Genomic DNA, 15,609 nt, shown 5'->3' on the forward strand with positions numbered 1-15,609 from the left:
CTACCAAATGGACGAGCTTCACTCTTGAGTGCATGTCCAAACAATATGCTAGTCAAAGAAAAGCTTGGTTGTCACACCTCGAACCTAAGTCTTCAAAGCTCTGCACAACACTTGAAAAGTAAGGAAAGTGAGTTTGCCAGTCAGGTGTTTCAAAGGACACAACATGATGACGTCCCGGCAATGTCAATCGATGACGAGAGTTTCTTGAAGACATTAGATGAACAAGTCTATAAAGACAGTTACAATACTTGGGTTTCCCCATTACCCTTTCGGTCACCACGAAACCACCTTCCCAATAACGGACCTCAAGCTTTAAAGCGTCTTGCATCTCTTCGGAGAACTCTGGAGAAAAAACCACAAATGAGGAAACACTTCATCGATTTCATGCAAAGAATGTTTGTTGAAAAGCAAGCAGAGCCGGCCCCTCCATTAAAAGAAGGTGAGGAAAGGTGGTATCTACCAATATTTGGGGTTTACCACCCACAAAAACCTGACCAGATAAGGGTAGTGTTCGATTCAAGTGCCAAACATGAAGGGGTTTCCCTCAATGATGTGCTCCTGAGTGGACCCGACTTGAACAACACTCTCCTTGGGGTTCTGATCCGCTTCCGCAGAGAACCTATAGCAGTTACAGCGGATGTGCAGCAGATGTTCTACTGCTTCAAGGTGTGCGAGGAACATCGCAACTTTCTGAGGTTCTTATGGTATGAAAACAATGATCTCCAGAAAGCAGTGAAAGAGTTTCGAATGACAGTACATGTATTTGGCAACAGTCCATCACCAGCAGTTGCCATTTACTGCCTCAGACGAGCTGCTAAGCAAGCAGATGACTCCACTACCAGTGCAAGGGAGTTCATCACACGCAATTTTTATGTGGATGATGGACTTGCATCTTTTCCTAATGAAGCAGAAGCCACTGGTGTCCTGCGCACTGCCCAAGCGATGCTAGCTAAATCAAACATTAAGCTACACAAGATTGCATCGAACAGCAGCAGTGTTATGCAAGCATTCCCACCAGAAGACTTGGCCAAGGATTTGAAAGATCTAGACTTAGGAGTGGAGTCACTACCTCTTCAGAGGAGTCTAGGTCTAATTTGGAATCTGGAAACAGACAACTTCACCTTCTGTGTGTCGAAGGAGGAGAAACCCTTGACAAAAAGAGGGATTTTGTCTGCAGTGAACAGTTTATTTGACCCTTTGGGATTTGTAGTGCCAGTCACAGTGGGAGGAAGACATTTAGTGAGAAACCTCTCCATTGAACAGTATGACTGGGACACACCATTGCCAGCTTCAAAACAAGAACACTGGAAACTCTGGAAAGACTCTATGAAAGACTTAGATCAGCTCCAGATCCCAAGACTATATGTTCCAGTGTCTTTGTCTACACAGACTCAGCACAGAGAGTTGTGCGTGTTTTCAGATGCATCAGTCATGGCTATAGCTGCTGTGGCTTACTTGAAAACAATTTCTGCAACAGGAGATATCCACGTGGGATTTGTTATGGCAAAGGCAAAGCTGGCCCCACACCCAGCGCACACCGTGCCCCGTCTTGAGCTTTGTGCTGCGGTTTTGGCAACTGAAATGGCAGTCTTCATCCAAGATGAAATGGATATTGACATTCATTCTGTGAAGTACTATACTGACAGCAAGATAGTACTGGGCTACATATATAACACCTCACGCAGGTTTTATGTCTATGTGTCAAACAGGATAGCACAGATCAGAAAGTCGTCTCGTCCAGATCAGTGGCATTACATCACCACTGAAGAAAACCCAGCAGACCATGGAACTCGGCCAACAACTGCTGCAGCTCTCAAAGGCACCAATTGGTTCACTGGACCATCATTTCTATTGGGCCCTTCAAAACGACTCCTTCCCCAGAGTGATGACTTTGAGCTGATACATCCGGAGGTGGATCCAGAAGTTCGCTCTGAAGTAACGACCTTCAGCTCAATGGTTAAAGAAAGCTCGCTTGGAGCTCAAAGGTTTCTTACATTTTCCACTTGGAGAGCTTTGACTCGTGCAGTCTCCACACTAATCAAAAAGGCAAGGAGTGTTGCAGATACACATGGTGGCAACACTGGGGATGAAGAAGAACAAGCAGTAAAAGTGATCATTAAAACTGCACAACAAGATGCCTTTGCAAGGGTGTTGCAGTGTCTAGCCAAAGGGGACCGAATCCCAAAACAAAGTCCACTGCGAAAGCTGACACCATTTCTGGACAAAGATGGGCTATTAAGAGTTGGCGGCCGTATGTCCTCAGCCGTTATGTCTTTTGATGATAAACATCCTCTGGTCATTCCCAAGACGCACATTGCTACATTATTGGTCAGAAGATATCACGAACAGGCTGCGCACCAAGGACGCCATTTCACGGAGGGAGCTATTAGGTTGGCAGGACTTTGGCTGATTGGGGGGAAAAGGCTTGTATCTAGTGTGATACACAAATGTGTAACTTGCAAAAGGCTGAGAGGTAAAATGGAGGACCAGAAGATGTCAGACTTACCATCTGAAAGACTTTCACCAGATCCATCATTTACTCATGTAGGGTTGGATGTTTTTGGACCTTGGATGGTGACTGCCCGAAGAACAAGAGGAGGGCATGCGGAAAGTAAACGATGGGCAGTAATTTTCACTTGTTTGACTACCAGAGCTGTGCACATTGAGGTTATAGAGACTATGACCACTACAAGCTTCATCAATGGGCTCAGACGTTTCATTGCCATAAGAGGGCCGATCAAAACAATCAGATCAGACCGGGGAACAAATTTCACTGGAGCCTGTAAAGAACTCAGACTTGACACATCAGATTCTGAGGTGAGGAATTACCTTAAAAGCAACAAGTGTACTTGGATATTCAATCCTCCCCACTCTTCCCACATGGGTGGGGTGTGGGAGAGGATGATTGGTATCGCTCGGCGAATCTTAGATGCTCTTCTTCTGAGGCTGAATCCATCGTACCTCACACATGAGACACTTGTCACCCTGATGGCAGAGGTTACCGCCATTATAAATTCAAGACCATTGGTCTCAGTGTCTTCTGACCCAGAAGCACCGGCAGTTCTCACCCCATCAATGTTGTTGACACAGAAACGAGATACGTTGACTGCTCCCTCTGGGGATTTTGATGTTAATGATCTGTCCAACAAACACTGGAAAAGGGTCCAAGCACTTGCTGATGCATTTTGGAAGAGGTGGAAAACGGAGTATCTGACCACGCTTCAAACACAGAGAAAGTGGACAACAGAGAAGCCAAACCTTCAAGTGGGAGATGTTGTACTGATGAAGGATTCGCAAGTAAAAAGGACTGAGTGGCCTGTTGGACTTGTGATTAAAGCCTTTCCTAGCCAAGATCATAGAGTACGTAAGGTGGAAGTGAAGGTAGTCAAGAATGGCACTCCTAAAGTGTATTTGCGGCCAGTGTCGGAGGTTGTTTTACTACTACATCCAGGGAATGGGTAGTGGTATAATTCATTATACCAGGCGGGGAGTGTGCTGCCACTGCTGGGTGCAGTAGCTCCACCACCCCACTAGGGGGAGGAAGCGGGTTTGTGTACTCAAGTTTCTCTAGTAAATATAGGAAAAGTTCATGGAGTCTGGCCAAGTTGATACCAGCACACAAAATATTAGCTCTGAAGTTGGCTGTACTGGAGCATGAGAAATATATGCTTGTAAGTACGATTATATTCTGTGTTCATGTTAAGCATGTGATGTAAAATGGGTTGTTGACTCTCATATTTGAAGCCGGCATGTTAGCTGCATTGCCGATGCTAATTGTGTTAGCATGTCAATAGGAAATTCCATTGTGTGTTAGCATCAAGCTAGCGGGATTTGGAGTTAACATGTTTTCATTTATTTTTCTTGGTTATACCAGCTATAGTTCAAGTTGCTAAGTCTTCAGTCTGTACTTTGTAATATGAGAAATATATTATGTTCCAGATGTATGTTTTAATATGCTTTTCTTATGTTTGTAGTTTTACAGTGCCTTCATTAGGGAGACAAATAAACCCTGCAATGAGAACTGGAAGCCTTTGCCTCTCCTTTTGAAGAACTGTTTATCTATCTGCCAAACTGGGCATCAACGTACAGGGAGGGCAGAATACTTCCTAAAATGATTACATAACTGATTCATGTCAGAAAAAGAAATATTAATTTCAAGGGACTGCCTGGTTTAATAAATGCTAAATAAAATCTGTTTTTAGTCTTGTGTCTTTAGTTTCCACATTTTTTTTTTCTTCCACACACTATCACGCTACAAAGCCTGACACTAGTCTTGAGGCAGTAGGACATGGAAAATATGTACTATTTAAAGAAAAAAGTAATCTTGAATTTAATGGCAACCGCACTCAAATTTTGAGACTGTGTGTCACATCCAATCTTCAGCACCTGGACTCTTCTGCTCCAAAGCCATGCTATTGTAAGACATGCTGTTTGCCATCGCTTTGCTGAAATGTGAAACCTCTTCCATAAAAAAGATGTTTGGATGAAAGCGTATGATGCTCTGAAACCTGTAATCTTTTTTTTTTTTTGGTCCCAATAATTTATTACATTTTGACATCAGGACAAATGGAGTACATGAGACCTCAGTTATTAATGAAAACATGAATTTCACAACTTATCACACCACTTTACAACTGCTCATTGAGGCAAATAGGTAGGGAAATATTGGGTGAATGATCGGGCACAAGCACAGGACTCTGTCAGATCTTTATGTAACAAGAAAGCTTATTTACACAACACCAAGACACTGAAGAAGTCACTTGGATGAGTGATGAAATGTTTCTTCCAATGAAAACGTTACATCCAGATGAACAGAATCAACGTTTGGGGATGCAGAACACCAAGTGCAGTAAAAAGTGATATTTTTTTAATTAAAAATAATTTTTTAAATGGAGGCTGTATGATAAAAAAAAGTATTTCTATACTATAAAATTAAAACAAAAAGACATTTTAAAGTGGCACATGGCAGCAGGTTTCCATGTAACAAAATTATGTTGTGATTCCATTTTTGCTATCGTTACCATTTAAAGTAACATAACATATATGAAACATAACAAGCAAAGGTCTTCACCATTTCAATCCAGAGCTTGGAGAGAAATTGACTATCACAGCGGTTGCAAAGCAAGGATTTACTAGCAAGCAGAAATTTGTTGGATTGCAAAACCACTGACCATCGACTGACAGCATGGGAAAAGTAAGTGCATGAATAAATGAATAAGTTCTTCAAGTCATTTGTTTTTGAATCAGGTGTTTAAACTTGAAATTCATATTTGCAAATCTAAAGATTGTACAATTTTTTTTTACATTCCTGCATTTTTTCTGTGCAGTCCTGTGAAAGGAAACCTTTTGAATCACTGTTTTGTTGTAACAAGAGTAAAAAGCATCTTTTAGTTATTGTATTTATTTTGAACCTTTAAAGCAGCTTGTGGTAAATATAACAGACACTCTGTCACGGTCCTCGGTCGGTGACCCAGTGTTTTGTGTTTTGTATTATTATTGTTATGAATTGAACTTAAATTTTTTATGATTTTTCATTGCTAGTCTCTTGGTTTTTGTTTCTGTATTTCTAGTTCTGTAAGCTCTTTAGCATCTCCTTATTTCCAGTCTTTACCTTTTGTTAATGTGCCTTCCCTCTGTTCACTGTCTTGTCTCTCTGTGCCTTTACTGTGGGACACAAATGTCTTGTTTTCCAGTTTCCTGAGACCTTACTTTTTTTTAGCTTCTAGTTATTATGCTTTATTTTCTGTTACCCCTATTTCAGCTCTCTAGAGCGTAAGCTCGTTTAGTTCATCCCTCTGTGTCCTGCAAGTCCTGCATTTGGCACCTATCTCCTTCCTTCCACACAGCTGTAGCCTTTACACACAGTTACTGAATTTGACTCATTTAAAATTTTAAAGGTAAACAAAATAATAACCACTGACCAAATTTAAAAAAGCAAAACAAAACAAAAATAATATTAATAATGATAACAAAAAAACGCATTACAAAACTTAAATCTTCAGATAAAATGAACTGTTTTCATTTTGTTTATATCTATGTAAAAATGAAATATTTCTAATGCTCTGCTTTTTCCTTTAAATGTGGTGTCATATCATAATAAAAATTACTTGAAATGTGTATTGAAACAGAAAACATAAACCTACAATATATTTTTCACTACAGTTAACATTTTAATAACAGAACAGTGGTTTCTAGAATATATTTTTCATTTCATTATTGTTTAATCCACAAAACTTCTTTTAGTTCTTTAAGAAAATGTCTTACAGTGAAATAAATACAACTAAATCTTTTTTTTTTTTTACACCTTGAATCCTGTCTGGCAGCTTTGGCAATCAGAATTATGATCTCAGTGTCAGTCACTGTCATTTATTCAGCACCAGTGTTTTGATGGGTATCAGTACATCAACACTGAAATGGTTTAACTGTAAATAATAGCAAGAATAAAACAAAGCAGATCACAACAAAACTTGTACCATGACTTCATATATTTGAGTATGTTTGCCCTTTATGTTTACCTGGTTGTTGAATGTCCCTGACAGGCAAAGATGAAGACAAAGTGGCTAGAGGACAGCAGCCCTGAATCCCTCCAACACCCTCCCGAAAAAACATATTGGACCACATTTGGTGCTCTGCTGGCGAGAAGCTCCAGCCCTCAGCCCTCCACCTCTGGCTTCCAGCATAGACGACCCAAGTATGCCAATCAAGAGGTGAGTAGAAAGCATATTCATAAGCTCATAGACAATGTAAATGTTTTGACATCTTCTAAATCCTACAAAAACAAGAACTGAGCGGTGAAAAAATACAAACTGGCATTGTAGACAAGCCAAGAGTTTTGACACACATTACTCCATCTCTAACAGGTAAACACTGCCCAGCCAGTGAGGAGGTCAAGCCCCCAGCCCTCCACCTCTGGTTTACACTTGAACCGTGACTGGAGAGCAAGGAGATCCAGCCCTCAGCCCTCCACCTCTGCCTTCAAGCGTGGGAGAGAGGAGGCTGACCAGGAAGAGGTGAGTAAGCACAATGCTGTAAGCATCAGTGGTGGATATTTCAAGAAAAAAAAATACTGTCATGTATTCACTGTATTCACTTCAGCTTTAAATGTTTGTTGTCTGATCTCACTGTGCTGCACACACACCATACCCGCAGTCATTAGTGGCTTATACAGTCTCTATTTCTGACCCCTTCTATGCACATTACTGCCACCTTCTGGCACTAGCAGCATGTAGCAGCACACTATATTTGAACTCATGTTGGTTACATAAAGGTACATTTTGTTGCACTTTGCTAACTATTTCAGTATTCACAAACCAATTACCACCCCCAGTGTGCATACAGAACTGACTTCTGTTGAAGTTATCTGTAGTATTTTTGAAAAAAATAAAAGAAACTGCTAACATAAGAATAATAGTTAGCATTTTCGGTGCTTAACATCAAGTGATATCTCACAGCTACCCCCTGGTCGGCGAGTGAGGAGATCCAGCCCTCAGCCCTCCAGCTCTGGCTTCCAGCATGGACGACAGGTGGGTGCTCATCAGGAGGTGAATAGAACGTATATTGTATGCTCACAGAGAAGTACATGTTTTAACATTTTCTAAATTCTACAAATACAAGATGTGAGTGATAAAAAAAACAAACACTTGTTTCTAAAACTGGCATTTTCAGATAAACGAAGATCATGTGGTCCAACCAGTCTTCTACCTCTTTTTACAACCCTGGAAGAGAGGAGGCTGACCAGGAAGAGGTGAGTAATCACAATGCTGTAAGCATCAGTGGTGGATATTTCAAGAAAAAAAAAATACTGTCATGTATTCACTTCAGCTTTAAATGTTTGTCCTCTGATCTCTAATGACTGGAGCATTTTTAACCTGTTTGTTCCTTTTCGTTACTGCAGCAGGAACGCCAAAGATTCCGGAGCGGGTACTACAGAGTCCAGACTGACACCGACGGGTCCCGCCCCACCGTGTGCTTCCCTTATTGTTTTCTACCAAAAATTGTTAATGTTAATATTGTATATTGTATTTTGACTTTTCATGTTATGACATAAAACAAACAAAATAAAAACCAACTAATCTAATGGACCAGTTTTAGATTTTTATTGATTTGATGGGATGTTTCCAAAGGGTCGCGCCTATCTGTCTTTTAATGTTTTGTTTTATGTTTTCATTTATTTGATGTTTTTTAAGGTTAATAAAAATTTGCTAAAAGATTCAGTAAAGCCTTAACATTGTTTGCATTAAACTAATTCATTGTTTGGATTTTGAGAATATGGTTTCACTTCTTTATCAATCTGCAAACTGCCACTAATGAAAGAAAGCTCATGCTCAAACCATTATCTGCCCTGGTTTATTGATGAGTTTTGTTGTATTGCTAGTTCATTTTTCTCTCGCTCTCACAATGATGTGCGGTCATTCATTGACAAATGTACAAAGTAGAGAATGCCGCCGCCCGGTACACATTGCACCTGACCCCTATGGCGCCTCCTGCAGGAGGATAGGCCCATGTCCCTTTTTCAGGCTGTGCCCCGGCCGGGTCCCAAGGACTAAGGCCCGGGCACCAGACACTCGCCCTCGGCCACCCTCCCTGGGCCTGGCTCCAGGGCAGAGCCCCGGTAACACTATCCTGGGCAGGGTGAACTGTTCCCTTGATATTGTATTCATAGGGGTCTTCTGAACCTTTGTCTGGTTCCTCACCCAGGACAAATTGGCCATGGGAGACCCTGCCGAGGTACCAAAGCACCCGGGACAACACAGCCCCTGGGATCCCTGGGACACAGAAACCCCTCCACTACTATAAGGTAGCTATTCGCAGAGGGGATGGTGTAGAGCGTAGCCTTAAAAAAATCCAGCAAAGGCCTATCTATTTTAACTAAAATCCTTATCATAAATGTCCTTTGTTTCAAAGTTCGAGGAGTCAATTTTAAGGAAGGGAAAAAGTGAGTAAAGGCTGAGGTATGCCAAACACAAGAATTGGACTGAAAATCAGTGAACTCAATTCCTGTGGTAGGATATATATATTAACATGTGATTCAGAACCATAACATTTGAAAAATACCATAATGCAACATTAATAGTGAAACACATATAACAAAGTGGGAAAGGGTATAAAATCAAACAGGAAAAGTCAATAAATTTAGCCAAGTAGCTTTGGTATAGCAGCTAGTTATGTACAGAAGTTCCACCATTTGTGGGGATAGCAGAATAATACAACTTTGTACAGTCAGACAAGTAGCACTGAAAATGTCCAACTGCTGAAGTCATGAGATTAACTTTAACTTTATTACCATTACCTTTTCTGTATACTCTCGTTGATGTGTGCAGTATCCTTTGTGTATGGAAAGCCTGAATATTGCAGTAATGGGAGATTGTTTTGTTTCAGATCGAGCTTCTCTTTGATGTGCTGATCCACATCGTTAGCATTCTGGTTCAGCAACATCCTCTGTTTTTCCTGATTCTTCACACTAGATGGAGCCATCTAGTGTGAAGCACTCCAAGCACTGAATGTTGTTCCAAATTTGATGCTGAAATTAGAGATCAGCAGGTATAAAATCACCGCCCACTGACCATTCAGTTCTTTGGAAAATAGTGTCACCATTCCTGGAAGATCCCTCTGACCCCCTGCAAGCAATTTTGTTTTCAGATCATTACACAGCTCAACAGATAAAACTGTCTCTTAAAGATTGATTTAATGAAATACTTGATAATAATCCTTCTAATTGCCCTGTGCCTTAAAAACAGAGCAGTGATATTAAGTCTGCTAACTTAAACAGCATTTTTGCCACTTTGCTTTCCTGGCTATCCATATATTTCCAGTCTCGCTGACCAAAGTCCTTAAACACATTCAGAAATTCACACACCTCTTTTGTTACTAAACTACTGTAGAGCCCTTTTCCTTTCACACACACGTTCATGTCACTACTTTGTCTGCAGCAGCTTTATTGTTTTCCGCCTGTATTGTGAGTTTAATCTCTTAAGATTTTTCGGGTAGTATAGTTTTATCTTCCTTTGAAAAATCAACTGCTCTGCTGCCACTACACTCTTTCATGTTTGTGATTGGTCAGATGCTACCAATGCCACTCCTTACATGGAAACGTGCAGGGGAAACCCTGGATTTACTCAACAAGCTGTTAACTAGCTTTGTGATCACTTTTTTTTGTTGCAGATGTTAGGGTAAGTGAATCCAGATAACAGAGAGACACCCTGAGTATATTGAAGGGAGGCAGGCAGTGTTGGACCCTTTAATAACTCTGCTGGAAAACTGAACTCATATTTTCCAGCAAAGATTTCACATGTAGAAACTGTTTCTTCTCCATCAGTAGTGCATACAGCTCCCCCTTCAACTCACCATTCTTGGTTATCAGGCTATTTAAGCACTGGCAAGCCTTAAGTTAAAAAATATCTTAGCGTTTGTTTTTAAAAGGATTCCAACATCAAGGGGACCTAATACCAAGCACAACAGATATCTATTACTTTAGAAGTTGGCAAAATCACAGTGAAACTGACAGTAAAGTGTATTCTCTGTGCAACACTAACCCTGAAACACTTGTCTTCAGTATGCTGCATAGTTTTTAGAAATTTCCTGTTATCAAATTTATCAGATTTGTCAGGTATGGTTGCCCTGACAAATCTGATAATTTGTCAGGGCAAATTAAATCTCAATTCTGCTAACTTCTCTCCCATTCAAGGATCTGAAAACCAAACCAACAATGAGGGACAATTTTATTAAGAAAGGTTGACTCAAATGTGCATTTAAAAGAAAAATATAATGGACAAAATAATGACCACTGCTAGTGCTAGTTCAGCCTCTTAGTAGATGAATTTAAAAATCCTTAGTGGCTTCCTTCTTGCGTGATTCATTGGAAGAAAACTTGATCTCTGATTTTAAACCTTGAGATCAAGGTCAGCAAATTGTACTTAGATTTTTAGTAGATGTACCTATGGTATTAATTTGAAAATCCTACATCTTCTCATTCTTGAGTCATCACAAAGTTGGATGTCCATGCCGAACGTGTGGCCATCCACCACCCGCCTGTTGGGGTGACAACAATACCCTATCAACCGTTTATGACTGAAGGGAGAAAAGCAGCAAAGGATTCACAAAAGATGCCAACATTTAAATTTGAGAAAAAAATTATTTAAAAAAAAATGAAAAAACAAAAGTCTCTGTAACTGACAGGTTTTTAACTCCATCCATCCATCCATCCATCATCCACCCATCCACCCATCCATCCATCCATCCATCCATCTTCTTCTCCGTATCCAGAGCCAGGTCTCGAGGTTTTTAACTGAATATGTGAAATCTGTTTCTATCATATTTAGAATTTTAATGTAAGGGGTCAAAATATCATCCAGCCTCTGTAAAATGTCTCTAGAGCAGGCAAACAGGTACAGCCCCAGTCAAATATATGCACACACCCGAAGGCAGGGAAGTTTCTCATTATCCGAGACAAGTCATAATAAAAACCAACACGAAACTCTTTGACTGTTTACACAATGAACATGAAGTCAGTGCAGGAAGCTTACTGCATCAATTCGGTTGATGTTCTTTTGTTGAGTGTTTCATTATAAAATATGGGAAATAATGAAAAATAAAGAAATACTCCTTTTTAAAAATATATTTGTTATCCTTTTAACAGCTTTATTTGACAGAAACAGTGAAGATCGACAGGAAAGGCATGCGGCAAAGGGCCACAGGTTGGACTAGTACCCAGGCCCGCCACTTTCAGCCATGCGGCATATGGTCACCTGCTCATCCAGCCGAGCTAAACCGGCATCCAAGAAGTACTCCATTTTGACTGAGTGTGTCCAAACCTTTGACTGATACTGTAAAAAAACAAAACAAAAAAACAACTTACTCGTCTCTGCTGGTGATATCTTTGAATTTCTCAGTGCATGGCTGCTTGGCTGCCTTGGCTTTGTGACGCTGCCACTGCAGGTTTTTCAGGTCTGCTTCAGCCACATTAAAAGTATACTTCAGCAATGAGTCTTTTCATAATTACAGTGTAATGAATTGTGATCGCTGATATGTGAAAGATGTCTGTGTAATCAGGATTTACTGGTTATTATTTTGTGTTGCATCTTACAAGCAGCTTTCAACTAAAATTATTTAAGGAAAAACAAATGTATTTTTATTCTCAGTTAACTTACTCACAAAAATTATTCATCAGTCAGCATAGACACTTGAAGAACAAAAGCTGGAGCTGCATACCTGTGTGATGTGTTCTCATATATATCATACATTACAGCCACAGGCATTAGTGTGTGGAACACCTGTACAGATGAAGTTAAGAAAGGTACATCTATACAAAAATGTACACAATTGTTTAAAAACAATAAATTTTATGAATATAGGAAATGTTCCTCTTAGTGACTGAGATGTCCTATTGTGTTATAATAAAGCTTTGTCCTGATTTTTATTGATTAAGCAAAGCGTAACCCAAACGTAAAGTATTCATTAAGGTGTTTGTCACATAGGCATAATTCCATATGAAGCAAATTACAAACATCATAGGGTGTTTAGCTTAGGTAAAAATGTAGTTTGTTGTTGTTTTGGTTTAAGAGCTTAAATTGTTTCATGTGTGTATTGTATATGAGTTTAGACTTGTATACAGTTAAAAATGTATGGATCGTTTAATGTCGAATTTGGAATATTGATTTGTAAACAATGGAATTTGAAATAAGAGGGTAGGAACAGAAAATGTGAAACTTCATCTTACTTCTTTTTGAGCATAAACATTGTGTAGACATAGAAATATTCATGAAAATATAATGTTTTCAAGTTTTTCATTCCTCTTGTAAATCTTGAAATATCTGTGTATCATTTTCAGAGCTTCCTTGTTCTTGTTAGACTTCAGTCTCAGTTTTAGAGTTTTGATTTGTGTCACGGCTACCGGGGCAAGCCATGTGGTGTTTGTTGAGAAAGGACCCAATATGCAGGAAATGGCAAGATGCAGGTGAGCGTTTATTTACAAAATGGAAAACAGGAAATGAGGCACGAGAGAACTACTTAAAACCTAAACTGGGAAAACTAATAAGGAGACCTGAAATAATAATAAAGCAAGATGAAGACCAGAGAGACGCAGGACGAATGAAGAGAACACCATGAAATGCAGATGGAGTGACAACCAGCATAGGCAACACACTATATATACATATATATGTTGTGGGAAATACATCATTTTTTACAAAGCTTTAGTAGTGGCATATTGTGAAAACTTTTATAACATAAGTAGTGATGATCATTTTATACACACATTGCAAATGTGCTCATGAAGAGTTAGCATTCAGTCTTCTGAGGGTCATAAGCTTCATCTGGTGGGACTGTCCAGATGACATATTGTGAAAGGTGACTTAGAGTGCAGTAGAGGTCAATGCAAACACGCTTACAGACACAGACAGCACGTAGATTCACTTCTAGGTCAGAGGTAAGCTACATTTCCTTGCAACTGCATTTTGTGCCTGCACAATATGACACACATATCTGTACAGACACAAGGTAACGAGGGAACTAGACACAGGAGGGAGACACAGCTGAACCTAATGAACATTACGAGGAGGAAACAGCCAGAAAGCATGAAGCTAGATCCAGAAAAACTAGACATTACACAGAGACATGACAGAACTGGAGCAGAGGGAGTACAGAACCAAAACCAAAGATAATATATAACAATCAAGACAAAAGCACTGAGTCCAGAGACTCAGGACCATGACAATTTGTTCCCTCAGTGCTTGCCCATTTCTGCATCCTACATTTTTGCCCAGATTCCACAATACCTAACAGACTAGCTGATAGGGATACCTTAAAGTATATCCAGCTTTAACTGTTGTTACAACAGTAAAGAAAAGGACAAAATGGTGACTAAGACAATGAGTTCATTAAAAAAAAATAACTTTACCGATATATATATATATATATATATATATATATATATATATATATATATATATATATATATATATATATATATGTACAGGGCGTTGTTGGAATGTTACTACGCAAGTAACCCCGGCGGAAGGGGCTACATGAATAGGATGAGGGACCTATGGATTCTTCGATACCCAACATCCACAATGACGGCGAAACAACTAGTAGCTCAGTGTTCCAACATTCGAAAGAAGGGACTGCTCTCACAGCTAGAGATTGACGAGGTACAACACAAATGCTACGGCAAGGAGGAGTCAGGACGCCAGGTCAGGGGGGAGATATCATCACCCCCACCCGAGATTGGGTACATAGCCCCAAGTGCGATAGGAGAAGGATCGTTGAGTGCGAGAGGAACTGACCTGAAAAATAGGATCATGGCCAAGCTTGAAACCTGGATCCCCCGTAGCCGGTTACCAAGATTACGTGAAGTACCCTCAGAAGGTCTGCTAGATGATGTTAATGCAGCACTACGGGCAATACCTACAACCACGATTACCGACACTAACAAGCTGATCTACAATACGGCAGCAGTGATCAGTGAGATGCTTGGCTACACGTTGAACAGCGACAAGGGGCAGTACCCTCCATGGAGAAGGAGGCTAGAGGGCAAGATCAAAGTAGCACGGAGGGAGGTTAGCCAACTAACGGAGTTGCAGAAAGGTGCGACAAATAAGGTGCCTAAGAAATACAGCAAGCTGTCCATACCTGAGGCCTTGGAAACTGCCAAGCAAAGACTCACAGCCTTGGCCAGCCGCTTGAGGAGGTACACCAGAGAGATAGAAGGCAGGAGAATAAACCAGCTGTTCTCCACAGAACCAGCAAAGGTGTACTCTCAGTGGCAAGGGAACAATAAGAGAACAGCACCACCAAGGCTGGAGACGGAGCAATACTGGAAGAGCATATGGGAGAAGGATGCAACCCATAACGGCAATGCTCAGTGGCTAGTGGATCTGAGGGCAGACCACAGCGACCTCCCTGAACAGGGTCCAGTAACCATCACAGTGGCAGATATCCAAGAAAGAGTCTCCAGTATGAAGAGTTGGACAGCACCAGGGCCCGACATGGTTCACGCCTACTGGCTGAAGAAGCTGACTGCACTCCACGAGCGTCTGGCAGCACAAATGAACCAGCTGCTAGTTAATGAGAGACACCCGGAATGGCTAACCGAAGGTCGGACGGTCCTGATCCCCAAGGACCCCAAGAAGGGACCGGTCCCCTCCAACTACCGACCAATAACCTGCCTCAGTACTACATGGAAGCTCCTGTCAGGCATCATATCGGCTAAGATGAACAGGCACATGGGTCAATACATGAGCGGGACACAGAAAGGAATTGGCAAGAATACCAGAGGCGCAAAACACCAGCTACTGGTAGACAGAACAATCAGCCGAGACTGCAAGACCAGACTGACCAACCTGTGCACTGCCTGGATTGATTACAAGAAGGCCTATGACTCAATGCCCCACAGCTGGATACTGGAATGCCTAGAATTGTACAAGATCAATGGGACCCTAAGAGCCTTCATCAGGAACTCAATGGGGATGTGGCGTACAACACTAGAGGCCAACTCCAAGCCCATAGCACAAGTCACCATCAAGTGCGGGATCTACCAAGGAGATGCTCTGTCCCCACTGCTGTTCTGCATAGGCCTGAACCCCCTCAGTGAGATCATTAACAAGACTGGCT

General features: G+C 40.8%; 1 protein-coding gene across 1 annotated transcript; it reads left to right on the top strand.

Annotated features, from left to right (window-relative positions):
* The first annotated feature begins 309 nt into the window (after window positions 1-309).
* On the top strand, window positions 310-4,102 carry LOC308407566 (uncharacterized protein). Its single transcript, XM_080899314.1, has 2 exons — window positions 310-3,671; window positions 3,975-4,102. Exon 1 carries the CDS (start codon window positions 361-363, stop codon window positions 3,460-3,462), a length of 3,102 nt encoding a protein of 1,033 aa, XP_080755440.1. The 5' UTR covers window positions 310-360; the 3' UTR covers window positions 3,463-3,671; window positions 3,975-4,102.
* The last annotated feature ends 11,507 nt before the right edge of the window (window positions 4,103-15,609 follow it).

The sequence above is a fragment of the Rhamphochromis sp. 'chilingali' genome (assembly GCF_963969265.1).
Source record: "Rhamphochromis sp. 'chilingali' genome assembly, chromosome: 12".
Classification (NCBI taxonomy): domain Eukaryota; kingdom Metazoa; phylum Chordata; class Actinopteri; order Cichliformes; family Cichlidae; genus Rhamphochromis; species Rhamphochromis sp. 'chilingali'.